This window comes from Geotrypetes seraphini, chromosome 2 (genome assembly GCF_902459505.1).
Source record: "Geotrypetes seraphini chromosome 2, aGeoSer1.1, whole genome shotgun sequence".
Taxonomy (NCBI): Eukaryota; Metazoa; Chordata; class Amphibia; order Gymnophiona; family Dermophiidae; genus Geotrypetes; species Geotrypetes seraphini.
The window spans coordinates 69464416-69491644 of record NC_047085.1 but is presented as its reverse complement, the minus strand read 5'-3'; the positions used below and the strand labels follow the sequence as shown (position 1 = coordinate 69491644).

At 44.3% G+C, this 27229-nt stretch overlaps 1 protein-coding gene and 1 long non-coding RNA gene across 5 annotated transcripts; one reads left to right on the top strand and one right to left on the bottom strand.

The window, feature by feature from the left end:
• Positions 1-961: 961 nt before the first annotated feature.
• On the bottom strand, positions 962-4812 carry LOC117355471. Its single transcript, XR_004538377.1, has 3 exons — positions 4526-4812; positions 4312-4412; positions 962-1094 (listed from the first exon to the last, which is right to left on the bottom strand). It is a non-coding gene; the product is annotated as an uncharacterized LOC117355471 (long non-coding RNA).
• A 114-nt stretch (positions 4813-4926) lies between these two features.
• OSR2 (odd-skipped related transciption factor 2) lies at positions 4927-16529 on the top strand. Of its 4 annotated transcripts, none has more exons than XM_033934089.1 (4): positions 4927-5330; positions 9749-10483; positions 13904-14003; positions 15633-16529. In XM_033934089.1, exons 2-4 carry the CDS (start codon positions 9828-9830, stop codon positions 15813-15815), a joined length of 939 nt encoding a protein of 312 aa, XP_033789980.1. In that variant the 5' UTR covers positions 4927-5330; positions 9749-9827; the 3' UTR covers positions 15816-16529. The 4 variants fall into 4 exon arrangements, with proteins under 4 accessions (XP_033789980.1, XP_033789979.1, XP_033789982.1 ...); XM_033934088.1 differs by having other exon boundaries at positions 4927-5334; XM_033934091.1 differs by having other exon boundaries at positions 4928-5334; positions 15715-16529.
• Positions 16530-27229: the final 10700 nt, after the last annotated feature.

Sequence of the window (27229 nt, the reverse complement as noted above, 5' to 3'; positions counted from 1 at the left end):
AAAACGTAATTTTAAAAAGAAATTGGCCATTCTTAAAGCTGTATTTATTATAAGGAAGCCTGGCTACAGTCACCAAGGGTTAACCTGTTAATTCAACTTCCTGCAGCCACACCATTTGCCATTCTAGGTTTTGGCTAATTCAAGAAACGGGATTTGTCCGGTTATTTACCTCTCCCGCTAGGCGTCATTGCAGGAAGCAGAATACAAGCATGTTTTATTTTTTTTATGTAGATTTTTCTCTCAGATAATTTTTCTAATCAACTGGGAGGGGGGAGAGAAGGGCAGGGACAGAGGCAAATTCTTGATTTCTAAAGGAACGAAGGCACAGGTTTTAGGTTCTTGCTGAGCCAGTGAATTCGTATGACTGGCAATGTTCCAGCACCTCCCCTGCTTGAATTTTTGCATTTTAACCAATTCGCTTGGTTCCAGGCTCACATTTTGGCCCTGGGTTATGGAAAGAGCACTTGTGATGAAGGCAGGTGTCCTGCTTTCCTCCCTCCCCCTCCCCCCCCAAAAAATCATTTCTAAACATTTGAAGATTCTCTACTCATCAGCTCACAATTTTTAATATTATCTTTTACACAGTATGATGTAATCTGTAATGTGATCATCACCATTTCCCGAGCTGTCATTCTATCTTGGAAACACCAATTTTAGAAAACATGCTAATTTAAACATGTGAAGTCCAGATTGGTAAAAGCCGTGTCGCAGAGCATTTAAAATGTAAACAGCTCCTGCTTGTCTAGGGATCTTCGAGAGGCAATTCAAATCTACTTCATTTATAGTTTGAGAGGTGCACTGCCATTTTATTATAAATTAATTGGTCTTCGTGCGTGTCTGTGTTTCAGAGCTTTTGCCAGACCTGCAACACACAGTAATAGTCCGGAGTGAAGGCTGTACAGAGCGCTGCTCTCCCCCCGCTCGCTCGTCTGCGGTACAAGCGCCTCCATTCCTACCGCTTCGCCGCTGTAGCAAAACCAGAACCGCCAGGGGGCGCTGCGGCTCTTCCCCAGTCGCTTCTCTGTTCCAAACTGCGGCACGACCAGAACCTGCGGGAACGATGTCCCCTTTTCCAGTGCACCAGCAACAGTGTCCTATCCGGAAGAAAGTTTTTTTTAATATTGTCTCCAATACTGTTATTTTTTTATTTTTTTTAAATAAATCCTGTCTTCATGCAGCCTTGGGGACATTTTCCCCATCACTCTTCCAGTACTGCTAGCCAGTACTGTTGATTCTCTCCGCAGATAACTAGACAGAAAAGCCAACAACTTACAAAACGTACCTTTTCATATGGTCAATTAAATGTTTAAGGATATCAGTTAAACTCACTTCTTCAGATCAGTACAAAATGAACTAGCATCTGGATTGAATTGCATTACAAAATCAGTGCTAGTGGTGACTACAGATTCGGTGACCGCATAGGCCCAGGCCCCAGGTTTTGCACTTTATCCCGGGTTATAATTGTGCCTTCTGTTCCTGTGTCTATGTGGACGCATTTGGGGGGGGGGGGGGGGAAATTGCACATACATTTGTATCACTCTAGGTATCAATACCGTATTGCTGTTAAAAGCTGAACTCAGTTTTCCGTCGATAGGGCCAAAACAGCATGAAATCAATTGTTTTGGTGATTCCATTTAGTCCAATACTCTATAACTGGTGCTTTGCTCTAGTGTTATGGATCCCAGATTGTTCCTAAGAACTTTGAGTAGGTCACTTGGAACACTTGCAGGGGTGGTCTACCCTTAAGCAAGGCTAGGAGGTGGCCTAGGGAGGTGGCGACTGAAAGAAGGGGTTTACAAAAGGGCAGCTGTCCTCAAAGCAAAACAGTAAGTTCTCAGAGCCACACAAATCCAAAAAGAAGTGTAAATACTTAAAGCCACGACGTCTAATTATGCTATGGCTGTGTAGAGTCTTATGGCGTAAGACTCGGAGACATAAGAGTGATACTGATTGTACAGTTTATCAAATTCTTGGAGGGGTAACCCAGAGGCTAGGGACCTGAATTGGGGGAGTGAGTCGTAAGGATGAAGGTTTGCCCAATAGTCTTGCACCGGCCCTGGACACTTGCAGCCCGTGGAAAAATGGGGGAGTCGGGCAGCGCTGTTTTGATGCTACTAGTGTGTGTATATGTAGGAAAGTCACAAGAAAGAAGGTTTCTGTCAGTCTCAACCTGACAGTTTTAGGGACAAGAAGAGAAGTACTTTAGTGACCACGGTTTCATATATACGAGGGGCCGCTAAAAAGTTCTCAGGCCAAGCAACAAAGCTGAGGCAGTCTGCACTGAGGGCCGCACACTGACCAGTGATTTTCCACTTTTTTTCATTTCGTAGGAAAAATACGGAACGATAAAAGCGGAAAATCGCCGGACACGTATAGCCCTCCGTGGAGACTGCTCTAACTTTGTTAGTTGGGCTGAGAACTTTTTTTGTGGCCACTTGCAGGCTACTGTGGGAGAGTGTGGTGCAGCGGTTAAAGCTACAGCCTCAGCACCCTGAGGTTATGGGTTCAAATCCCATGCTGCTCCCCAACAGGCACTTAGGGCTCCTTTTACAAAGGTACGCTAGCGTTTTTAGCGCACGCACCGGATTAGCTCAAGAGGAGGCGGGTAGCGGCTATCGCGCGGGGCATTTAGCGCACGCTGTTCTGCGCGTTAAGGCCCTAACGCACCTTTGTAAAAGGAGCCCTTAATCCCCCCCTCCCCCCCCCCATTGCCCCAGGTACATTGGATAGATTGTGAGGGTGCCAGGACAGACAGGGACAAAATGCTCAAGTATCTGAATAAATTAATGTAAACCGTTCTGAGCTCCCCTGGGGAAACTGTAAAGAAAATTGAATAAATAAAGTTTCTATAACAAAATAAATGTCAGATTCTTCTGTTCAAATACTTTCAGGGCAACAGTTAGAAGACTAACACAGTAGAGAATTTGGTGGTGAACATTATACATATGCACAGTGGTTTACATAATTCTAATGCTAGAATTCACAACTCTTTTCAAACACCACAAAAGTTAGATACTATTGATAACACTTCTCATATGTGGTACAAAACAAGGTATAATACTCCGGGTTTCCTTGCTGTCATGTTTCAAATAATTGTGCGTTGATTACCAAAACCCCCCCCCCCCCCACACATAAATGCAAGCAAGTCCTGCTAAATTATCTGTGGGGGGAGGGGGGGAAATTATTTTTGTCTTGGGTCCTAGAAGAATATAGTGAGGCAGTTGGATAAATTAATCTTTGAGCTTATCCTTGGTTGAATTGGATTCAGATCGCTTATTTGTAAGTGGGGGGAGGGGAAAAGTCTACGTTTTAATAATAGAAAGATACATTTAAGACAATCACTTCTGAATTTTATCTGCAAGAGGTTCATTTTAATAGTTTGGGGTATTTTTAGTGCTAGTAACAAGAGATGCCCTACCAGAAACAAGGACTGTGGCAGAGAGAGCTGATCCTGGCAAGAACCCATAGTTTCAAGCACGGAATGGAGAATATATAGGACCTGCTTCAAAGATGGATCTTTGTCGACAGATTCCAAAGCGCGTCCTTTCTTAGGATTGTCCAACAAGGCGTCCACAATTGTAGATGGTGCAGAATAGAAAATGTTTACATAAATAAATATAGTGAAAGAGTGAAACTCCATCTCAAACTGTCATCGCTGGCAATTATTTCCTGTCATTTCAAGTTTTAGCTGTCGTTTCATGTCATGAAATGCGATTAAAATGTGGGGGTTCGCATTTCGTAAACTCCACCTCAGGAAGAAATGAAAAACGGTTTGGGAGCGACCACATTTCACGCCCGGAAAGGAAAATATAGCATACTTTCCTAGTAATTTCTAGACATAAGACACAAAGGTTTTTCCTAATTTTCTAGTTCTGATGTAGTTCCTTACTTTCTTAATTACTCCTGTTATTTAAAATCTATTTAGAATTTTATTTTTATTTTTTTTACTTTCCCTCCTCTTTTAAAGACATGATTCTTGCTCAAGAACCCAGCTTTACAGGCAATATGGACAAATTAATCTGAAATAAAGAAACCTTGATAGATTGGGAAATAATGCTTCAACTCTGAACCATAATTTATAATATTCTGACACTTATCAAATAAATTACATTAAAAAACACCAAAATCCTTTCACCTTGAGTATAATTAAATACACATCTTGTTTAACTGTACCTGCGACCTTACTGTAAATTAAAGCAACTCTGTTATTAGAAAATTCCACAATAAAAAATCGCTAATATTAATTGTACTTTCCTTAAAGCTTCAGTTTCCGTTTCAATGAGGATATTTATACATGGATTTGATACACACCTCTGGATAGATTCGAATGTTTCGGATAACTGATCACATTTACCATATAATCAGCATCTTTTGAATTCATGTCCTTCGGAAAATATTTCTTGTATATGATTCTAACACGTGAACAAAAGTATGTTAATACCAAGTGTAATTTATTCTAGGCGAAATTCAATTATCAGTATAGTATATCAATTAGCTCACTTCAATCAAAGGAGTTAAAACTTACAGCCTTCTGGGATTATGTTATGAATCTAAAGAATCTAAATTAAAGATGAGTACATCACTCCTTGAAACGTTTAAGAACACGCTCCATCTCTGTGTTGGGATTACTATGATTGACTCGGTACGAAAACGGTGACAAATTATTCCCCCAGATGGTCAAGGCTTGAACAACGCTATAGACGAGAAGACTCTTTAATCTCTAGGAATGGCGCGCTTCCAGAAGGATCAACCTAAGGCACCTAGTGGTGCAGCAAAATAAGAAAAAGAGAGTCGTCCCTTTAAGATCCAGTTGCTATCCAAACACGAGTAAACAGAGCGCGGCTATTAGCGAGAATATAGAAGTAGGGGGGCGGAGCATGGGCGGCGCCCAAGCCCGCTCAGACCTTTGGCACGTCGGCCGTTCTCGTGTGGGCGGGGCCACATCGTGGGAGTTAGGGAAGAGTTCGGCTGCCTTCGGCACAAATGTGATGGACCTGGGAGGCAGAACGCAGACTTGTAGCAAACTTTCGTAGAGGGAAAGGAGCGAGAGCAAAAGCCTGCATCTCAGCCCCCACCCCCCCAAAAAAAAAAAATAATAAATTCAAAACCCTGAAAACAAAACTAACCCCAAGCCTGGACTGTTTGTTGCGCTGCTACTTTCGCGGCCAGACTCGGAGGCATAAACGCACATGAGCCCTTTAACAATGCTGGTGGCTGCGAGAACTCGATTGCTAAAAGTGCTGGTGGCTTAACGCGCCAGTCGTTCGGACCTAATGACGGCGCAAAGGGACTAAGATCGTTTAGGAGGCTCTTGGGAGAAGCTTCCTGCGGTGGGTAAGTCAGTGTGTCTTTTGCATACGAAGCAGTTAGGTTAGGTGAACGGACTTTACGAGAAGGGGGGGTGGGGACAGAGGATGGGGTTAAAGGCTTGCGCGCGTTTCGTGCATATGCCACCGCTTTACCCATGCGGCCGTCGACGCGAAATGCGTCTCCAGCGTTGAGCGCTCGTTCAAAAACGAAAAATGGTTTCATATTTAGGAAAGCCTCCATAGATTCATTGGCGAATGCTAATGTTTGAAGTGAGGACACACAGATATTTTATTCAATATTGAAGATCCTGGCCAACAAAAACACCTTACTTAGTAGGTTAATTCTATAATAAATACCATATTGTAAACCGTTTCTATCCCATGTACTATCAAATGTATCTTTATTGTAAACCGCTTCGAACTTCACGGTATAGCGGTATATAAGAAATAAATTATTATTATTATTATTATATGTAGACCCTTTCTATTAGAGGCCCTGGTGTTAAAGTCACAAATTACAGTTCCAAGACCACTAAACGTATGCAACATTTTCCCCGAGTGATGGCTACTGTGTATTATTTCGACTTTTTTTTTCCTGCGGTCTCTTAATTTCGCTTACATCCAAGGGATTGTAGCAGCCTCTCTTAGCTGTCCTTCAGCAGCCAATTGCAGTCGGTGTCGATCTTGACTGTTACTCGCGAACAAATGGACGCGTCGACTATTATTCGCAGTTGCCCCCAACGCGCGCTGTTCATATGCAAGAGGAAGGAAAGGGGGGGGGGGGGAATCAACAGAGCGGACGCTGTGTGAAAATGAAATAACTTTTTAATTGAATTAGCTCTTCCGTAAGACTGACAAAAGGAGACAAAAGGGCCTGTTTGAAAATTGACATCCGTTTTTCACCTTTAAAGCAGACTAAAGACCACACCGCTCTCCCGATTTTATTTTAGAACCTACTGGGCCATGTGCGATATGTGTACTGGCTGAATAATCTTTAGGGGATGTCGATTGCTTAATGATTATTTTTAAAAGCCTTATTAAAACTTCAGTTCTTTTGCGTTCATGTGGGGGTAACAAAGAGCTGTGTAAAAACTGGCGAGAGAACAGGCACATTTCACTTAATATTTCCAAGCTTTAGACTTATTATTGTTTCATGATTTCTATTGCAAGAGTTTCTCATTCTGTACGAGACATAGCATAGGCAAACTATATAAAATGCATCTTGTATTTTATCTGTTCAGCATCTTACCACAGCCTATGCCAGACACAATTTTGGTTTATCTCCCGTTTTGATTGGTGTCAAGACTGTGACTGAATTTTCCAGAGAATCTTCTTTAGGGAAAACAATACTTGAAGAGTCCGGACATGGCTTTTCATGTCTTCAAGTGAACAGCACCAAGTATATCACTAAATTGTGCTAACAGGTTGTTTTAGTAAAATTCTGTATGGAGAGGCTTTGCTTGTACAAAGCTTTTTGCTGGCATGCAAATCTGGGGCAGTGTGAATCTTTCACCTAATTTCCCAAAGCAATATCTGTAGATAAATGGTACGGAATAATTGCATGTTTAAAAAAAATCATCTTCTAAGTAGTTATGCAACTTTTTTGTTAGCAAAAAATCTCACTTCCTGGATATGTGTGTGTATATATATGAATTTATTTTAAATATATATTAATTTAACATATATTTAAAATAAAACTCAGCAAAGAGGATAATCTAATGCACCTGTTCTTTCTTGGGGGGGGGGGGTGCAGTTTAAAGGAAGCAAACATTCTAACTGTGGTAAAAATTGTGTTAACACAGAATATTCAACTACCTCCTAATACAATCGGGAAGTGGAATTCCTGCTAAAAATGGAAAGTGATTAGTGGTGGGAAAGATTATTAGAATCGGGAGGAATTGTTCGGTTGAATGGTCTGAATGAAATCCTCTGTCTGACCCCCCCTCCCCCACCACCACCACCTCTGATTATAACCTCCCTCCCACGTTTCTTTATACTGGTGCACTCCCAGTATACATACTGCAGGGACCTGGGGAAATGGGGCATTTAATCTTAATCGGTACAGTGTGGCAGTGGGGAGGAGAAGCAGGAGGACCAACCTTGCCTCCCTCCTCAATTATGGTCCAGTTTCCAATTGCTCAGACAGGTTTTCCAGTTCAGATCATTCAATAATTTTTAGAAGAAATTTTGCTGATTTTGGATAACCTGCTCCCAACCAGATGCTAAACAAACCGCTAGATGGATATTCAGCAAATACACTATTCAAGGAAGAGCATGGCTGTGGAATAGCGTGATAATAAATTCTATATTCTTTGTTTTTGATGTATAGTACCATAGAGAGAGGCATGTCTGTAATCCCATCCTGGGCCGATGACAAGACATTTAAAAAGGCTGCTTAAAAATATTAGACCCTGTCTTATGTTACGCTTCTACGGTTTATTTACAATATCTTAGAGCGCATAAATGGGTGTTGTGTATTTTATGAGGTGGCCTATGTATGATGCTATTTAAAATATCTGAATATTAACAATAAACTAGGACATTTCAGCAGATGTTCAGCTACAGTTAGTTGTTAAAATTAAAGAATTAACTAAGTTGGAATTGGATTGGTATCAATTATTTTATGCAATTATGAGCCCATAATTTTATCAATGCTATATTTACTCTGTTACTCCTTCCATCCTGCACCTTGCTTCTGCTTTCCTTTGCAAAACTGAAGGGTAAGGGCTGAATAATTCAGTTTCTTGAAATAATAATTTGCGGTACTATTTTGCATATTTAAGATCCCCTAGATAAACATAAAAGACGTCTCTCTTTAATTATGACAAGTACAGCTATACAACTGATTACATGAAACTGGAAAACTTGGGATCGCCTCAACTTTACATTTTGGTGGGCAAGTTCATGTCTAATATATAAATATGAGAAAATGAATGCTGCCATATTAGGGAATAATGAAAATTTAAAATTAATTTGGGGCCCATTGACGTCCTTTGTAGAATCTCTATAGTTATGGTATGTCATAAGATAATATGCACATCCAGTGGGGGGGGGGTGGGAGGTAAATAAGGTTGGAAATGGTTGGAAAAGCTTTGGTGGGTGAGGGGAGGGTATTAATAAGTATGAAAAAATATTACATATGTTATGGTAAGGGTGAGAGGGAAGGGGTTAAATTTTATGTATTACTGTTAAATATGAAAGAAATTCAAGTGATGTACTTAATTTCAATTGTCAGTTTATTGATACACTTGTAAAAATAAATAAAGATTGGGAAAAAAAAAAAGAAAAAAATTAATATTCTTACCACAATAAAATGGTTAGATTAATATACAAGCTACTTCCTTAGCTTTACTACATATTACCATGAATGGCAACCAAAGGAGAGAGTTTTTTTATGTTCAGATTTAATTTTTCTTTATTAGGAACATGAAAGTTTAGGCAAAAGAGTTCTATAAGAGTGAAAATCTGAATGTAGGAAGAGGGAGTTTAAGTTAGATGGGAGAGGTCCCCAGAGCTGGCCACTACTGGGCAAATATACATATTCTTGGAAAAATCCTTTGGTATGTGGTTTCCTGCCCCCCCACATCAACCATCTGGAAGGGATCTGGGTGTAAAGTGGATTTATCTAGAACTTGTAGGTGTTGCTTTTCTCTCCTGCAATTATCTTGATGGATGAGTTGTTGTTGAAAGCAGAAAAATAAGCAGTAGACTTCCAACAAGCTGGGCTGCTTTGACACCTCTTCCTCCTCCACTCCCACCGTGGTCTCCCCCAGGAGATGGTACAACCCTCCGAGCAATTTGTCTGGAGTCTCCATGTGAGAGGCTAAAGACCTGGAGCCCCTGGTTCTAAGCTGGGCCTTCAAATGTGAAGATACTTAAAACAGATGAGCTATTCTTATATTTTCTGAACTTTTGTTTATCATTACTTTACTATTATTAAAATTAACCCTCATTCATGGTTTGTTTTCAGTCTGATCAGGAGGGATTGCTGTCAAAAAAATTGTAACATTTTGAATTAAACGAGAAAGAGGTAGAATTCAAAGTAATGAAAGGTGTCTTTGAGATTTCTTGTTTGATATTTTATTTCCATTTTAGGACAGTATGTGAAAAGGAAAGCTGCTCATGAATTTCAATATGCCATTTTTTCAAAGACTTTCTTCCATATTGTCCCTCAGCTAGGGAGAGATGAAAAGGTGACGGGACATTAGTCTGAAACCAGGGCCCTTAGGTCATCTTGCCCACAGTTATAATCTTAAATACTACCTGTGCACCATAACATGGAAATTCACAGTGTCGGCTGTACAGAGCCTGTTGCAAGTTCTGCTTTGTGATATACAGTACATGCAAAATAAAGAGATGGATAATTCTTATGCTACATTGATATTAAAAGTCTAAGGGAAGAGAGTAAATGCATTCTCTTTTTTTTTTTCTTTTCCTAGGTGTGTTTTAAGACGTTTGGGAGTACGCCAGCTCCAAGAGAAAGGTGCAGAAGCTCTGGCGATCATAGAATCTTCAAAGATGGGAAGTAAAGCCCTTCCAGCTCCGATCCCCCTTCATCCTTCACTGCAGCTAACTAACTATTCCTTCCTGCAGGCTGTGAACACTTTCCCAGCAGCTGTAGATCACCTGCAGGGGCTCTATGGACTGAGTGCCATACAGACTATGCACATGAACCACTGGACATTAGGTTATCCGAATCTGCATGGTATCACTAGGTCCACCATCACGGAGATGGCTGCGGCACAGGGCTTGATGGATGCCAGGTTCTCTTTTCCAGCTTTACCTTTTGCCACACATCTCTTTCACCCAAAGCAAGGAGCCATTGCTCACGTCATCCCTGCCCTGCACAAAGACCGGCCCAGGTTCGATTTTGCGAATCTGGCCATAGCTGCCACACAGGAGGACCCACCAAAACTTGGTGATCTAGCCAAGCTGGGCCCAGGACTAGGAAGTCCTATCTCGGAGATTAGCAAGTTGTCTCCAGATAGAAAGCCCTCCAGAGGGAGATTACCTTCCAAGACAAAAAAAGAATTTATCTGCAAGTTTTGCGGTAGGCATTTCACTAAATCCTACAACTTGCTTATCCATGAGAGAACCCACACGGATGAAAGACCGTACACTTGCGATATCTGTCATAAGGCCTTCAGGAGACAGGATCATCTGAGAGACCACAGGTGAGTGGCACTCCTGCATAACTATATCTTTGTGATCAGCTATAATTAGGGCTTCTAGGCTTTGGTGTTTTCATTTGTGATCATCTTAAGGTGGCCAAACAAGTAGAAAAGGCAACCGCAAGCATAGAAGCCAACTGGGGTACTAAATCCAATTGAAATTACCATCCCTGGATGCAGTCAGAGTTTGTTTAATATTAGGGGTGCTCGAGCACCCATAGAACTGGCTCCTACGACTCCAGAGGGATGCATGGATACATAGGGAGAAGAATGGCCAGCAGGAAAAAGGAGGTGATAATGCCTCTAAATAAGTCTCTGGTGAGACCTTATTTAGAATATTGTGTATAATTCTGGAGACTGCACCTTCAAAAATGGCTGGCTACTAAAATGATTTGTGATTTTCATCATAAAGCATATAGGACAGACTTAAAGATCTCAATATCGAAGGCTAGAGAGGGAATATGATAGAGGCATTTAAATACCTCGGTGGCATAAATGCACAGGAGGTAAGTCTCAAGTAAAAAGAAGCTCTGGAATGAGGGTGCATAGAAAGGAGGTGAAAGGGGACAGATTCGGAAGTAATCTGAGGAAGCACTTTCTCACGGAAAAGAGTAGTGAATGTGCGGCATGGACTCCCAGTGGAGGTGGTGGAGATGAACGCTATGAATCTAATCCACCAGCATCACAAAGTCCCCACGAAGGCAGGAATCGTTTTAAACAAGTGGGAATAAATGAGATGCTTCCAAGTGGGATCTTTATTTCTAGGGAATCATTCAATAAAAGGCTCAGCACTGCAAGCGTTTTGGTACCCCAAAGATACCTTCTTCAGGAGTTTTCACATGTACAGGTCGGACTATCAATATAATCACAGTCTCATTTAAAAAACAAAACAAAACACATTTGCTTGAATAAAAAAAGAAAACCTTGAACGCTGGAGCACACCACACTCTCTGCTTTCCAAAAGCTTGCATCTAATTTATTCCCGCTTGTTTGACCACTATGAATTTAAGCAAGCTTAGGACAAGTACATAGGCTAAGGGAGAGGAAGGGATAATAGATAGAATGAATGGGCAGAGAGGATATGCCATATGGTCCTTGCCTGCCTTCATTTTTTCTATGTTTCTATAAAAGTTAAATGTTTGTTTTCCAGTGGATTTGGGTTTGTTTGTTAGTTTTTTTTTCCTGAGGGCACAAAAATCTATACTTATTGGTGCTTTTATGTCACAGGTGCTATTGCTGAGTATTTTGTCTATGGGTTTAAATATAGTAAACTCTGTTAACTGTCACCCATGGGGTTGGTGGATGCTGGATAACTAAACTGTAGTTTCTGGTTGCTTCAGAGTTACTGTAAAAATAGTTTTGTCTCCCTTCCCATTTCACTCTATCTTCCCCCCCCCCTCAACCCCCACCCTCTTTCCCCTTTCTCTCTCCTCCTTCTCCCCCCCCCCCCACTTATGGGTCCAGCATCCATCATCTTCCCCTCCCCTGCACCCTGCTGGACCCTCCACCCACCCACACTTCTGGTCCACATCCCCCCCATCTGCCCTCCCTCCCTGTGCGTGGGTCTGGCCTCCTGGACCTCCCCTTACTAACCAAAGCAGCAGTAGCAGATGGTCAGCAGAGGCAGTGCTGAAAACAGGCAGTTTGCGGCCAGCCCCAGCAGGGCCTTTCCGATGCAGCAGAGAGAAACGCCTTCCGGGGCTGACCATGAGCAGCCTGTTTTCAATGCTGCCTCTGCTGACTGGCTGCCAGTGTTGCTTCAGTAATTGAGGGAGGGACGGAGGAGGCATTCTTAGCTCAGGGTCGCTGCTGCTGCTGCAGGGCTGGAGGGAGGAAGGGTTCGCAGCTCAGGACTGTTGCTGCTTCGGGGCTGGCTCAAGGGAGGGAGAAGGGGGGCTCATGGCTCATGACCATTGCTGCTGCTTCAGGGCTGGAGGGAGCGGGGATCACGGCTCAGGACCACTGCTGCATTGGGGAAAAATTTTTTTTTGCCAATTGGGTGAGAGTGCCAGGTGCTTGAATACCGGTTAATTGGGATTCTAACGTTTGTACATTTGTCAGCATAGAAAATGCACAATAACTGATTGGAGAATTCAAGACTACTATTATTACTATTATTTCTATAACGCTGCCAGATATACACAGCGCTGCACAGAGTCACAAAGAAGAAGAAAACAGTCCCTGCTCAAAAGAGCTTACAATCTAAACAGCCAAGACAGACAAACAGGATGTCACGGATACAGTTAAGGGGAACGGTTAATCAGAAGGGTGAGAGAGTACTAGGGAAGTGGGTGCTTTACTGTATTTATGCTATACTTTTTTTTATTTGTTTATGCCCATTAGGGGTGTTTAATCAGTTAAAAATTTAAAATCGGAAGCCTTAGCACTGCTATAGAGATCCTTTCAGTTGGCTTATGCCCCCAAATGACCAAGGCTGTTTAATTGGCAAACATTCTTTGAAAATCCAATGTACTGTATGGGGAAGAGGGCATGACTTAAGTACTGAAAGGGGGAATTTAAAGCCTACAGTGGATCTAGACTTGTTAGTCTTGGAAGAACATTTACATCTGCAGAGGATTCCACTGGACTGATGGAAAAGAATATAACCATTTATTTCATTGATTCTGTAAGATAAATATAGCACCAGGGTCCTATAAATCAAAACTGTTTTCTATACCATCATGATTATAGGAGATACCGATTTCTAATGCTTGGGGGGGGGGGGGAGGTTGGTAAGAAAATGTGGTCACTTTTCTGGTAGTTTTACAAGGGTCTCCCCCCCCCTGAAATAGCTAGAGTGTTTGGTGGTTTGCTACGAAAGTATTTTAAGGTTTAAAATCTTTGCAGCTGTGCTATCCAGTGTCAGTGAGATAGTGTTGAGTATAATAAATATACTAACCTAATAGTACTTAGTCAATATATAATTTTTATAGCACAGGATGTTCAAGGTTAAAGCTGATTGTGTAGGAGAAGAAATGGTTTCTGCCCTCTGTAATAGTCAACAGCCCCTATCACCCAAAGCTGTTAAAGGCTTTTATAGGCCACCTGCAGGATTCTGTTGGCATCAGTAAGTCAGACATTTACATAGTGCTCGGTATTTTCATGTAGTCAATTTCACAAATATAAACTTGTAGGCTGTGGAAATTGACTAGGCAAGAAGGAAGCACTTTTTGAAAGCCTATACGTCTGAGCTGTTGCCAGCCAGAGCAATTAGGCCCTGGTAGGAAATTATGTAATTTTATATTATATGCTTTCTACAAGAGTCTAACTGTAAATAGAATTACCTAGGAAATAAAACAGAATGCGAAGAAGGAATTGTTTTACTATTTAAAATAGCTGTAAGGATTAAAGAACAGAGGTAGAAGTGTGTGTGATTCTATGTGTGAGCAGCTATTGAATTCCAACCCTTGCATTGATTTTCAGATACATACATTCTAAAGAAAAGCCATTCAAATGTCAGGAATGTGGGAAAGGATTTTGTCAGTCCCGCACTCTTGCGGTTCATAAAACGTTACATATGCAGGTATGTTTATTTTTCAACAGCCATTGCTTACTGTTACTATTCTAAGCCAGTGGTTTTCCCACACCTGTCATGGGGGGTCCCCCTGACCAGCCACATTTTCAGGATTTCCACACTGAATGTGCCAGAGAGAAATTTTGCATGTCCCTTGGGAATAGTGCGTGCAAATCTATTTCATGGATATTTGTTGTGAATATTCTAAAAACCTGACTGGCTGAAGGTCCCCAGGACAGGGCTTAGGAACCACTGCCCTAAGCCATTTACATATATTTTCCCTGAGAACTGAAAGTGCTTCCATCTTTAAATCTTCTTTGAGAAGATTTCCAAGATACGTGCCCCTTTTCTTATTTCTGAAAAGCAAACCACAAAACATGTATGCCTCCTTTAACAAAACTGCGATAGCAGTTTCTAGCGCAGGGAGTCACACTGAATGGTCTGCGCTGCTCCCGACGCTCATTGAGTTCCTAAGAGGGGGGGGTAACCTACCACTTGTTTGTTCACCTCTTTTTCTTTTTTTTTTTTGTATACATCTACAATTACGAGGGGGTGCTGAAAAATCCTCAGCCCAACCAAGAAGAGAATGACTTGGATATGTTTCAATCAATGATCTGAAACAATGTCAAAACATAGCATTCTGTTTCTGCAAGTTGGCATTTAACGAAATAAGACAATTCTCTTCCTCTACAGTGGCAAAATAACGCTCAGAATTTAGGAAGTTGGTTGGTTGGTTGGGCTGATAACTTTTTAGCACCCCCCTCGTAAACTAATGGGGGAACCAAACTACAGTACTTTATTCTAGGCATACATAAAGATTGGCTAATCCATGGATTGCCTTAAATAAAGCTATATAACCTTCAAACTTTTTTTTTACACCAGGTTTTTGGGTTTATTTTCTAACACTGTTTTCTTGAGAGCTAGTGAGTGGATTGCTAGTGTGGGTTTATTAGAAAGGGATAAAAGCCATGCAACTATCATGAAAACTGCTGTGAAACATTAGTGTAACTTGGGTCCTAATGTAGGTAAAGACTTTTTCACATATTTTATCTTTGGGGAAAATACTGAGTGGATCTTGCCACTGCTGGTTTTCTGTATGTACTATTTGCATCTCTAAGCAGCTAATCTATTTTTTTTCCATGTTAAATATCTAAAACAATTCATTATGATACTAAGGGCTGCATTTTCCAAAGATTTTCTCCTAATTTGTGTCTGAGGACAAACATTTTGGTAAAATTAGAGTCCTAGGCCAGGGGTAGGCAATTCCAGTCCTCGAGAGCCGGTGCCAGGTCAGGTTTTCAAGATATCCACAATGAATATGTATGAGATGGATTTGCATGCACTGCCTCCTTGAGATGCATATCTATCTCATGCATATTTATTGTGGATATCCTGAAAACCTGACCTGGCTCCGGCTCTCGAGGACCGGAATTGCCTACCCCTGTCCTCGGAGAAGAAATCCAGGTGGTCTAAAGTTATAAATTACACACAGGCAGCAGAATGTGAAGCAAATGTTTGACCCGGGGATCAGTAACAAATTTTGTCCTTTTCCCCACCCTTTTCATGTTATTTGATGTAAGCGAAAAACTACAGTAGTCTGTAAAGGATTAATCCGTTGCTTGCTTCAAATCTGAACAGGAATCTCCACACAAATGCCCCACATGTGGAAGAACCTTTAATCAAAGAAGTAATCTGAAAACTCACCTTCTTACCCATACAGACATCAAGCCCTACAACTGTGAGCAATGCGGCAAAGTTTTCAGGCGGAACTGCGACCTGCGGCGGCACAGTCTGACTCACAGCCCCCAGCAAGACTTCTAGAGCTGCCCAGCCAGGACCTCACTGTAACTCCTTAGTTGGGACTAGCCTCTCGCCATAGGCAGTTCTGACGTCTCCTTCCTCAGCTGTCATCTGTTCTTGTACCATGCGGACTTCCCTCATCCGACTCGGCTAAGACATTTTATCCAGGCCCAATCAGAATCTCACTCTCCTACCTCAACCAGGATTTCACACTTGCCCCTTCCTGGATTGCCTCCACCCCAAGGATTTTCAACTCGGTCCTTAGGACACATCAAGCTAGTGTGATTATTAAGATATCCCAAAGGACATGCATGCTCTACCTCCTTTGTGTGCAAATCTATTCCATGTATATTCATAGCGAGTATCCTGATAATCTGTCTGACTGGGGTATGTCCAAAGAACTGGGCTGAGAACCCTGGCCCATCCTATTTAGGTTTTTACTATCTGTCCCTTGTGAGAATGTCACCTGTTCAGTTAGGTTTTACCTGCCGGTCTGGTTGTCATTGCTTTCCCTTACTGGTCTTCAGACAGGGCTAAGGCTCTTACTACTTCTGCTCAAGGACTTGATTTTCTACCCAAAGAGCCTGGGCTAGATGTCTGTACATATGGCAGCTCATTTTAGAGCTCTGTAAATAGGTTTTCTATTGTCCTGTTTCAGTGCACAGTGATACAGAAATTGGAAGTCAAAATATCTTTGAAACTGTATTTCAAAATAAAATTTCCTTTTTCAAGTACCAGGAATGATGTTTTATTTTGGTTCATCCATGACGACGACTCCTGTTCCATCACATTTTAGCTGCCATAAAAAAAATACAAAAGCGATTGAATGTATCGTGTTGGTCACCCTGCTTGTAAGGTTCTTTGAAGGAGATGAAAGAAGGGAGGTTTAAATGCATTTCATTTGACCTTATATCCTGTAAAATAAAATTTGAAGTGGTCTATTGTACTAATGACTTTCACAGCTTCAGTTCTTATAGTATTTTTTTTTTTTTACTTCAAATGTTCCTATATATTATATCTAGATTATACTGTATTTTAAGAAAAACTATCCTATGAGTGCAACATACTTGTGATATATATTATGGTGTTAATCAGCTTGAAGCTTAGAGAATGTAATAGTAACATTTTCTATCAGACTATATACTGTAATTGTGAGTAGGAGAATGTGATTACCGTATTTTCACATAGATAACGCGCACCCGTGTAAAACGCGCACACGGGTATAGCGCGCAAAAAACACAAATTTATGTACAGAAATTTTTATATACCGCGCACACCTGTATACCGCGCATGCTGCCTGACTCTCCCGTCGCCGCCTGACTCTCCTTTCGCCCGCCCCGACTCTCCTCTGGCCACCCCGACTCTCCTCTCCCCCTTGAAGTCCTGTCCCCACCCTGAAAGCCTGATGCCCCCCCCCAACGTCCGATTCACCCCCCCCAGGACCGCTCGCACCCCCACCCCGAAGGACCGCTCGCACGCACCCGCACCCCCACCCCGAAGGACCGCTCGCACGCACTCCCACCCGCACCCCCACCCTGAAGGACCGCTCGCACCCCCAGAGCCTCCCGACCCTCCCATCATGTAGAAGCTCCTACCGGTGTCCTGCTGCTTCCTCTTAGCGGTCCCGACTCCCCGACACGATCGGGGCAAGAGGGAGCTCAAGCCCTCTTGCCCCAGCTAACCGCGGCACCCCTGACACGATCGGGGCAAGAGGGAGCTCAAGCCCTCTTGCCCCAGCCAACCGCGGCACCCCCGACATGATCGGGGCAAGAGGGAGCTCAAGCCCTCTTGCCCCTCCGACTCCCCGACACGATCGGGGCAAAAGGGAGCCCAAGCCCTCTTGCCCCGCCGACTCCCCAACTCCCCGACAATATCGGACCAGGAGGGAGCCCAAGTCCTCCTGGCTCTTGCGACCCCCCCCCCCTCTAGTTGTTCGGGCCAGGAGGGAGCCCAAACCCTCCTGGCCACGGCGACCCCCTACCCCCACCCCGCACTACATTACGGGCAGGAGGGATCCCAGGCCCTCCTGCCCTCGACGTAAACCCCCCTCCCCCCAACGACCGCCCCCCCCCAAGAACCTCCAACCGCCCCCCCAGCCGACCCGCGACCCCCCTGGCCGACCCCCACGACACCCCCACCCCCCTTCCCCGTACCTTTGTATAGTTGGCCGGACAGACGGGAGCCAAACCCGCCTGTCCGGCAGGCAGCCAACGACGGAATGAGGCCGGATTGGCCCATCCGTCCCAAAGCTCCGCCTACTGGTGGGGCCTAAGGCACCTGGGCCAATCAGAATAGGCCCGGGAGCCTTAGGTCCCTCCTGGGGGCGGGGCCTTGGGCACATGGTCGGGTTGAGCCCATGTGCCTCAGGCCCCGCCCCCAGGTGGGACCTAAGGCTCCCGGGCCTATTCTGATTGGCCCAGGCGCCTTAGGCCCCACCAGTAGGTGGAGCTTTGGGACGGATGGGCCAATCCGCCCTCATTCCGTCGTTGGCTGCCTGCCGGACAGGTGGGTTTGGGCTCCCTCCTGGCCCGAACAACTAGCGGGGGGGGATCGCCAGAGCCAGGAGGACTTGGGCTCCCTCCTGGCCCGATATTGTCGGGGAGTTGGGGAGTCGGCGGGGAAAGAGGGCTTGGGCTCCCTCTTGCCCCGATCGTGTAGGGACCGCCAAGAGGAAGCAGCAGGACACCGGTAGGAGCTTCTACATGATGGGGGGGGGTCGGGAGGCTGTGGGGGTGCGAGCGGTCCTTCAGGGTGGGGGTGAGGGTGCGGGTGGGAGTGCGTGCGAGCGGTCCTTCGGGGTGGTGGTGCGGGTGCGTGCGAGCGGTCCTTCGGGGTTGGGGTGCGAGCGGTCCTGCGGGGGAAGGGGGTGTGAATCAGACGTGGGGGGGAACTATGTAAAAAAAATTTTGTACAACGCGCTCACGCGTATAACGCGCAAGGGTGTGCGCGGTACGTAAAAACCACGTATAACGCGCGTGTTATATGCGAGAAAATACGGTAATTAGAATAGGTATTTGACAATTGTAAGAAATGTTCTCCTGTTCTGTGCTTATATGAAAAATCATTATTAAATAAGGTACCTTGGCTCACTTAGACATCACCCTTCAGCAATTTCAGCAATTATGGCTCTAATATACAAGGCAGGAGTAACCAATAGGCCAAGTAGGCAGTAGGCACGTGCCTAGGGCCCGAAATGGTCAGGGGGGCCCGATGAAGGAGAGCATCAACATTGTTTTTTCTAAACGGCGATGGGCCCCTCCAGCATCAATCAGTAACACGCACCCCGCCCCCCCCCCCATCGACGTAAAGTAAGACAAGCAAGCAACATGGGTAAGAAAGGCAACGGGAACTGTAATTGTGCAAGCGGTGCTGCTTGCCCAAAGCTTCCCTCTGACGCAGCTTCCTGTTTCCGCCTGGGCGGATGGTAGGGTGGGGCAGGGGGCCCAGTGTACTTGTGTGCCTAAGGGCCCTCAACAAATTAATCCTGCCCTGCTAATATACACACAAGGATGCACATTTACAATGTTGCTATACATAAAACTCAGTTAATAGCTCAGAGTAAAAAGTCACAACTTGCATCCAGTAACTGCTTCTGCTAGTACATTGGTTTACAGCAGTGTATCGCAAACTGTGTGCCTCATGAGATTTCAGCTGTGCTGCGACACGGGCGAGGAGGAGAGTCATCCGCAGCAGCTGACTACCTACAGGATGTGCTTCGTGCGGCGAGAGCCACGTCCTGTAGGCAGGCAATTGCTGTGGATGACTCTCCTCCTCGCCAGCGTCTCTCCGCCGCACCTCCCCTCCTCCCGGATCCCTCCACCAAAGCGGATCGCAGCCAGATGGGCCTCCGCGCACTTCCGAGTGCCTTCCAGCCAGGGCACTGGGTTTAGTGTGCCGCCAGCCGGAAAGTTTGCGAGACACTGGTTTACAGAATCAAATGGAGGGAGGAGGAGGGGAACGACGCAAGAGTTTCAGCTGCCCTAGGCCAATTTTTGGCCTTGTGCCCCCTTCCTCTCTCTCATTTAACTTTCAGGCTCCTAGGCCTGTTTTTGATTTTGGTAATTAAAAACAATAATCACAATCAACCTAGACCCCTTCCCGGTGCACTAAGACTCTGGTTCAGGTGACTAAGATACCTCCCATATGAGGGGTCTTAGGTGTCTGGGCCGATCTGGGCCTTTAGTTTTGGATGCCCTAGGAAGGGGAAGGCTTGTCATTTTGAAGAGAAAGGCCTGCCAGCAGGAGTCAGTGTGCATCCCTCCTGCCGTTCTTCTAAAAAAGGTGCAGAGGGTCGGGGGTGGGGGGTGGGGGGGACAGCCCACTATACCACCAGGCTTGGTGTGGTGGGGAGCTGTCAGGAAGGGGAAGGCTTTTTTTTTTTAATAGCTGCAATTCTTGGGTGGGTGTGTTGTGCACATACAACAGCTGCGCCTATTAACATAAAAGTAGCCCCCTGCTCTCCCTGCTGCTGGTTCAGGCAGGGAGAGCAGGGACTGTTTTTGTTGTTTTTTTTTTTTGACAGGCAGGCACAGTTCCTCCCCACTTGACCGGCAATTTTCCATACACTTAGCATTCATATAATTTGCGTGCTATTGTGCTGAGAATAGCCAGTAAAACAAAAATTGCTCCTACCACAGTATTTTTTTTTTTTTACCTTGGTGTCAGAGCTTAGATAATCTGACCCCTAGTCTGTCTAATGATTAAAATGGCCCTGGGCATCTAGCCCATAGCATCAGTCCATCTTGACCAGGATCCTGTGTCCTAGGAATAATCTATGGAAGGTAGGCCAAGAGCAGGCTGGCCGTATAATGGTCTTCACAGAAAATGCAGCAGTAGAAATAAAGGTTCTTTGAGATTCTAATATAATGGCAGCCAAAGCCTGGGACAAACATTGAATGATTGGGTTGGGGGGGGGGGGCTGAATGTTTTGGAAAACAGAAGAATATGACAAAGGTAAAAAAAAAAAAAAAAAAAAAGGAACAAATCATGACAGTGTACTCTGTAGACAGATGGCTGAGATAAGGGAGGTTCTGGGCAGAAATAGAGGGGGATTAGGCCCAGATTCTCAAAAGTTTAATGCCATTGCTAAACTGTTTTCTGATGGTTTAGCCTACATGCATTTTAGTAGTGGATTATCAAAATGGCTTATCTCTGTTTTTAGTGTGGTTTCTAACAGTCTCTGACACTGACATGCAAATGGGTTCTTCAACATTAAAATGAGCTTCAGATGGATTCTTTAAAATCACTGAGCCATTCTCCAAGAGTGGTGTTGGCTATTCGCAACAAAAATCAGTGACTGGTCCAGGGGTGCCAGTACAGTGAAAACACGGTTTAAAACCCTGGCATCACAGTGTTAGAGCCTTCTAGGAAGGCCATTTTGAGAAGTGATCCTCTCCCCTCCCCCAACAGGAGCGATGGGTATCTCTCCTGCAGCAGGGGGGTGGTGTAGTGTGGTAGCCAGAGAGTTGCCCGCTCTCTCCGACTACCAAGTGGACCCCTCCAGTAGCGGGAGAGATGCCCATTCTCTCCCTCTGTATCACAACATCCTCCCTGCCTCCAAACCTTCTCCTCCTTACCTTTAATTAGATGTCTGACTGGAGGAATTCCTACTCCCACCATCCAGCTGGCCCATCTTTTCCAAAATGTGCCTTCAGGATACACCGGGGAGGGGCCGGGGGCTCTGATTGGCCCATGTTGTTTAAGGCCTCTCCCAGAGGAGGGGCCTTATACAATCTGGGTCAATCAGAGCCCCAATCCCCTCCCTGGTGCATCCCAGGATGCACTGGGAAGGGGAAAGCCCATTTTGAAAGAAGCGAGCCAGCTGGCCGGAGGGAATAGACATCCCTCCGGTCAGTCATCTGATTAAAGTTATGGGGGAGAGAGTTCGGGGGGGGGGGGGAGGGATGTTGTTATGCAGCGGCCGCTGCTGGGGGAGGGTTCAGTTGGCAGCGGGAAAGAGTGGGCATCTCTCCTGCTTCAGGAGGGGGTTTGCTTGGCAGCGGGAGAGAGTGGGTGGGTATCTTTCCTGCTGCTAAGAGTAGGGTTCGCTGGGCAGTGGGAGAGAGTGGGTATCTCTCCCGCTTCGGGGGGGGGAGGTGTTGTAAGGCCGCAGGAGAGAATGGGTATCTCTCCTGAACGGGGTGTTGGTTGGCAATGGGAGAGACTGAACATCTCTCCCGCTGTTGTTATATTTTTGTTTTTGCGTTTTTTTTTCTGCACATGTTGCCATCGCTATCACCAGCACTGGGCATATGCAAATTTTGTGAGTCTTCACTACTCTCCACTAACCTCATTTACATGAGCGTTTTTTGGAAAATGACTTGTTTTTTTTTAATTTGCTACCAGAATGGCTGTGATAACAGACCTAGAGTAAATAATTTAGGGTCTCATCATTGTGGCTGGCACTGAAAATGAAATAAGGAAAAGATACAGCAACAATGTCAACTGTGTCCTTCTTAATCTGATTATTAGCCATGAAAGACATTTGTAATAGTCACTTGTGGCAACTTTCCCTGGCAGTTAACACCTCCTACCCTCATTAGAAGGAAATGCCAAACTTCCTTACAGTGTTTATTCAACCCAATCTCCATTTGCACATTAAACAAACTGAGATGCGCTTGTATCCATACAAATCCAACATCCCAGTTAGCCAGTGAATGATAGCAGTGTGTCTTTAGCACTAGAGTCTGAGACATTGAAAATGCATGTGTTCTTAGATGTAATGTAGACATACACTGCAAACCTACTATAGCAGCATTTTATGATGTCTAAATATGATGATTTTGTACACTTTTTCCTTCTAAACCCAACTGAAACCTTCAGGATAGTTTTTACATTATGGGCTGAGACATCTGAAATATTGAGGTAGGTTGCTAGGGGCTCTTCTATTTAGCTGTAGATGCTGACTGATCGCTCAGTGGGCATCCCCCTCATTTTGACCTCTTACGATCTTTTATTGAAAATGGGCAAGGATATATTTTATTCAAGCCTCACATTCAGACACGGTAGTATCAGTGTTGAAAAGCTCCTTTTAGTGGTGTTATCTATCTAAAAGTAAAAACAAAAACAAAACTGCAGGAAATGTACAAGCTGCGGGAGTTTTATTCATATGAAAATATAAAAAACAATAATAAAAATCCAGACATAGGTTCTTGATATGGGACATACCAGACCCGACACGGTAAGTGTTTTGAAAAACACTTCTTCGTCAGGGGTCCAATTAGTTCAGAATGTTAATATTCAAAGGATAAAAATGACAAAGAATCGTAGTAATGCTGTAGTAATACTGCTCAGAAAACCACTGATCGCAATAATTTTTTATCCACGGTTCTTGAATATTAACATTCTGAACTACCTGAACCCCTGAGGAAAAAGGTGTTTTTCGAAACATGGACCGTGTCCTATGTGTCTGGTATGTCCTGGTATGTTTGGATTTTTATTATTGTTTTTTATATTTTTATTTGAATAAAACTCCTGAACCTTGTACATTTCCTGCAGTTTGCTATTTTCACTGCAGTTACTGTTGGTTTCTTTTTGTCTGATCTATCTAAAAGTGACATTTTCCCTCTAGATCAGTGGTTCTCAACATAGTCTTTGGGACACACCAAGCCAGTAAGGTTATCAGGATATCCATGATTATGCATGAGATTAACAGAATTGATGCATGCAAATTTACCTCATACATATTCATTATAGGTATCCTGAAAACCTGCCTGGCTACATGTGTCCCAAAGACTGGGTTGAGAACCCCTGCTCTATATTTTCAGGTTCTCATCTATGCCAGGGTTTCCCAAGTCGGTCCTGGAGTACCCCATGTGATGTCATCGCATTGACATCTGCACACTTCCGGATGCCCTCCAGTCATGGCCTGCATTTAGTGTGTGGTTGTGGCTTCAGAAAGTTTGCAAAACACAAAAAAGAGGTAGGAGTAGTCAATAGGTTCTCATAGCACTCAAAGCCCAATTAACACCACTTAGCATAAAAATAAATTTATAATGTGAGAGGTGTGCCCTCAGTGTGAGGAGTTAGCGATATGGAGAAAAATCTCCAGTGCTTAATTGGACTGGCACGTGTGTGTAATAAATTCACCACACCTGCACACCATCACAGGGTGCACCGCGTGTGCAAAATAATAAGTGTAAAACACAAATGTGTTATTAAGTAAATTTAAATAGTTTAAAAAAATACTAGTGCAATGAACATGCAGTGAACCTGCTATGAGAACCCCCCAGCCGTACCTCAGGAGAAAATAAACTCCAAACTTAGCTTTTGAATGTTGATCCGGGTAGCCTTGTATCATTCGAGGCATTGTAATTCATAACATAAGTCAATAATTGGTTTTAACAACCAATAACAGACTATAATTAGCCTTAATTGGTGCTGATTGGCACCAACTAGGAGTTACATGCATAATTGCCCACAGTGGCGTACCTAGCATATCTGACATCCAAGGCCCATCATTTTTTTGCACCCCCTCCCCCATCTGTACGAAAAACATGATTTTTAGTAACAAGCCACATGTCACACATGAGTACCTAGGAAAAGGCAGCATCTTACATACTGCAGTGAGCAGTACAACATCAATACACCCATTGTAAACCTAAACAAGCCAGACTAGTACAGATCAATCCTACACCGTCAATCCTAACAGAAAACCATGTCTTTCGAACACACAGAACACAGAAAACACCTTTGCCTAGTATGGAATATGTCATCACAAATTAACCCCTCCCCCTTTTACAAAACTGTAGTGTGGATTTTAGCCACGGTGGTAACAGCTCTGACACTCATAGAATTCTGAGCATCAGAGCTGCTACCACCACGGCTGGCGCTAAAAAATGCTCCACAGTTTTGTAAAGGGGGGATAAAATAGAAATACATAGACAAAGATTAAATTGAACCAGCAAGAAGCTGGACTCTGCAAACAATGCAACACCACAGAAACAGTGACACATGTCTCCTAAAGCAACAAATAAATAGAAAATTTTTGTTCTACCTTTGTCTTCTCTGGTTTCTGCTTTCCTCATCTTCTTGTTACTCACTTCTTTCCATCCACTGTCTGCCATCTCTCTGCCCCTATATGGCATCTTCTCTCCTATGCCCTTTCCAGAAACTGTATGCCTCTCCCTTCCATCTCTCCTTTCACCCCCATTGGTCTGGCATCACTGTCCTCTCCTTCCCTCTCCCACACCTCTCTTCTGCATCCCTTTCTTCCCTCATTTTCCTTTCAATTTATTTTCTGCATCCATCTATATTACGTTCTTACTGCCCTCTCATCAATTTCCTTTTTTACTGTCTACCTACAACTCGCCACCTCTTTCCCTCACCCCCTCCAGTATTTCCCTAACTCAATCCTTTTCCCTCATCATGTGCCCTCCTTTTATTTATCCCCTCCTTCCATCCTCTGCCCTCTTCTCTCTCTCCCTTCTCTCCACTTCCATGATCTGCCCCTTCTCTCTTTCCCCCACTTCCATCATCTGCTCTCTTCTCTCTCCCCACTTCCACCATCTGCTCCTTCTCCCCACTTCCATCATCTGCCCTCTTCTCTCTCCCCCTTCTCTCCGCTTCCATCATCTGCCCCCTTCTCTCTCTTCCCCCCCACTTCCATCATCTGCTCTCTTCTCTCTCCCCCTTCTCTCCACTTCCATCATCTGCCCCTTCTCTCTATTTCCCCCCTCCTTTCATCATCTGCCCTCTTCTCTCCCTCCACTTCTATCATCTGCCCCTTCTCTCTCTTTCCCCCCACTTCCATCATCTGCCCTCTTCTCTCTCCCCCTTCTCTCCACTTCCATCATCTGCCCCTTCTCTCTCTTTCCCCCACTTCCATCATCTGTCCCCTTCTCTCAATCTCTCTATCCTCCACAGGCCCATCTTTCTTCCTCACCTTTCCGATTTTATCAACAAGATTGGCAAGGCCCCTCCCCCGCGACGGCACTGAGCGGCATCAGCACCCCCCCTCCGCGATTGCACTCAGCGGCATCGGCGCCCCCCCCTCTGCGACAGCACTCAGCGGCATCAGCACCCCTCCTGCCCCGTGACAGCACTCAAGTTAGGCCTCCTTCTCCCGGCATCAGCAGAACTTCAGATCGGCAACAGGTGCTCAGTCAAAAGCTTCCCCTGACTCAGCTTCCTGTTTCCGCCCAGGCAGTTCAGTCAGAGGAAGCTTTTGACTGAGCACCTGTTGCCGATCTGAAGTTCTACTGATGCCGGGAGAAGGAGGCCAAACTAGAGTGCTGTCGCAGGGCAGGAGGGGCGCCGATGCCGCGAGTGCCGTCACGTTGGGGGGGCGCCGATGCCGCTGAGTGCCATCGCAGCCCAGGAATTTTCCGGACCTATCCAGCTGTGCACCCCCCCTAAGGCTGCACCCGGGGCAGACCGTCCTCCCCACCCCCCCTTTGGTACGCCACTGATTGCCCAGTATTCTATAAGTTTTGTGCTCAAATTCCAGAGCACACAACTTCAATGAGGGTGTGGGCCTGGGAGGAGTATGGGTGGATCAGGGGCTTATAAAGGCAGTTATGTATGTGGATTATAGAATATTAGCATTTATGCGCCTACCTGCCAGTCATAGAGCTAGAGTAAGTTCTCACACTTAAAGTCTGACATGTAAATATTGACTTATGCTAGTATTCCATAATGAAAGTTGCATGCACAATTGCCGTTATACAGTAGAACTTGTGCCTAATCGTAGGCAATCTGTAAGAACATAAAAGCTGCCATACTGGAACAGACCCAACTCAGGTCCCAAGTACCTAGCTAGATTCCAAGTAGTAAAACAGATTTTATGCTGTTTATCCTAGGAATAAGCAGTGGATTTCCTCAAGCCATCTCAATATTGGACTATAGACTTCTCTTTTAGGAAATTATCCAAACCTTTTTTAAATCCCGCTTAGCTAATTGATTTCACTACATTCTCTGGCAACAAATTCCAGAGTTTAATTACACGTTGTGTGAAGAAATATTTTCTCTGGTTTGTTTTAAATCTGCTACTTAGTAGCTTCATTGCATAGCCCTAGTATTTTTGGAAAGAGTGAACAAACAATTCACATCTACCCTTTCCACTCCACTCATTTTATAGAGAACTAGCCCTAATAACGTAATGTGTTGCTCAAGCAAATCATTATTAAGCGTCTGGATTTGTAGGCTATCTATATTCAAATGCTGAATGTATGCTTCCAGGCTCTGCAGAAATTAAATTTTTCTGAACCAGAAGACATATCTCCTCCACACATAGGCAGCGGAATGCTTTTTTGTTTGGTGGGGCCTGCAAGCTCCACCCTAGACCCTGCCCCATAATAGTACTAATTGTAATACCATTTTTTTCCATTCATTTTTCATGTATACACACAATATAAGCACACTGTATGTTTATCAACATTCATTCCTACCAGAACACCTGGCCTTGGTCACACATGCAGAACACAGATAACCCCTGT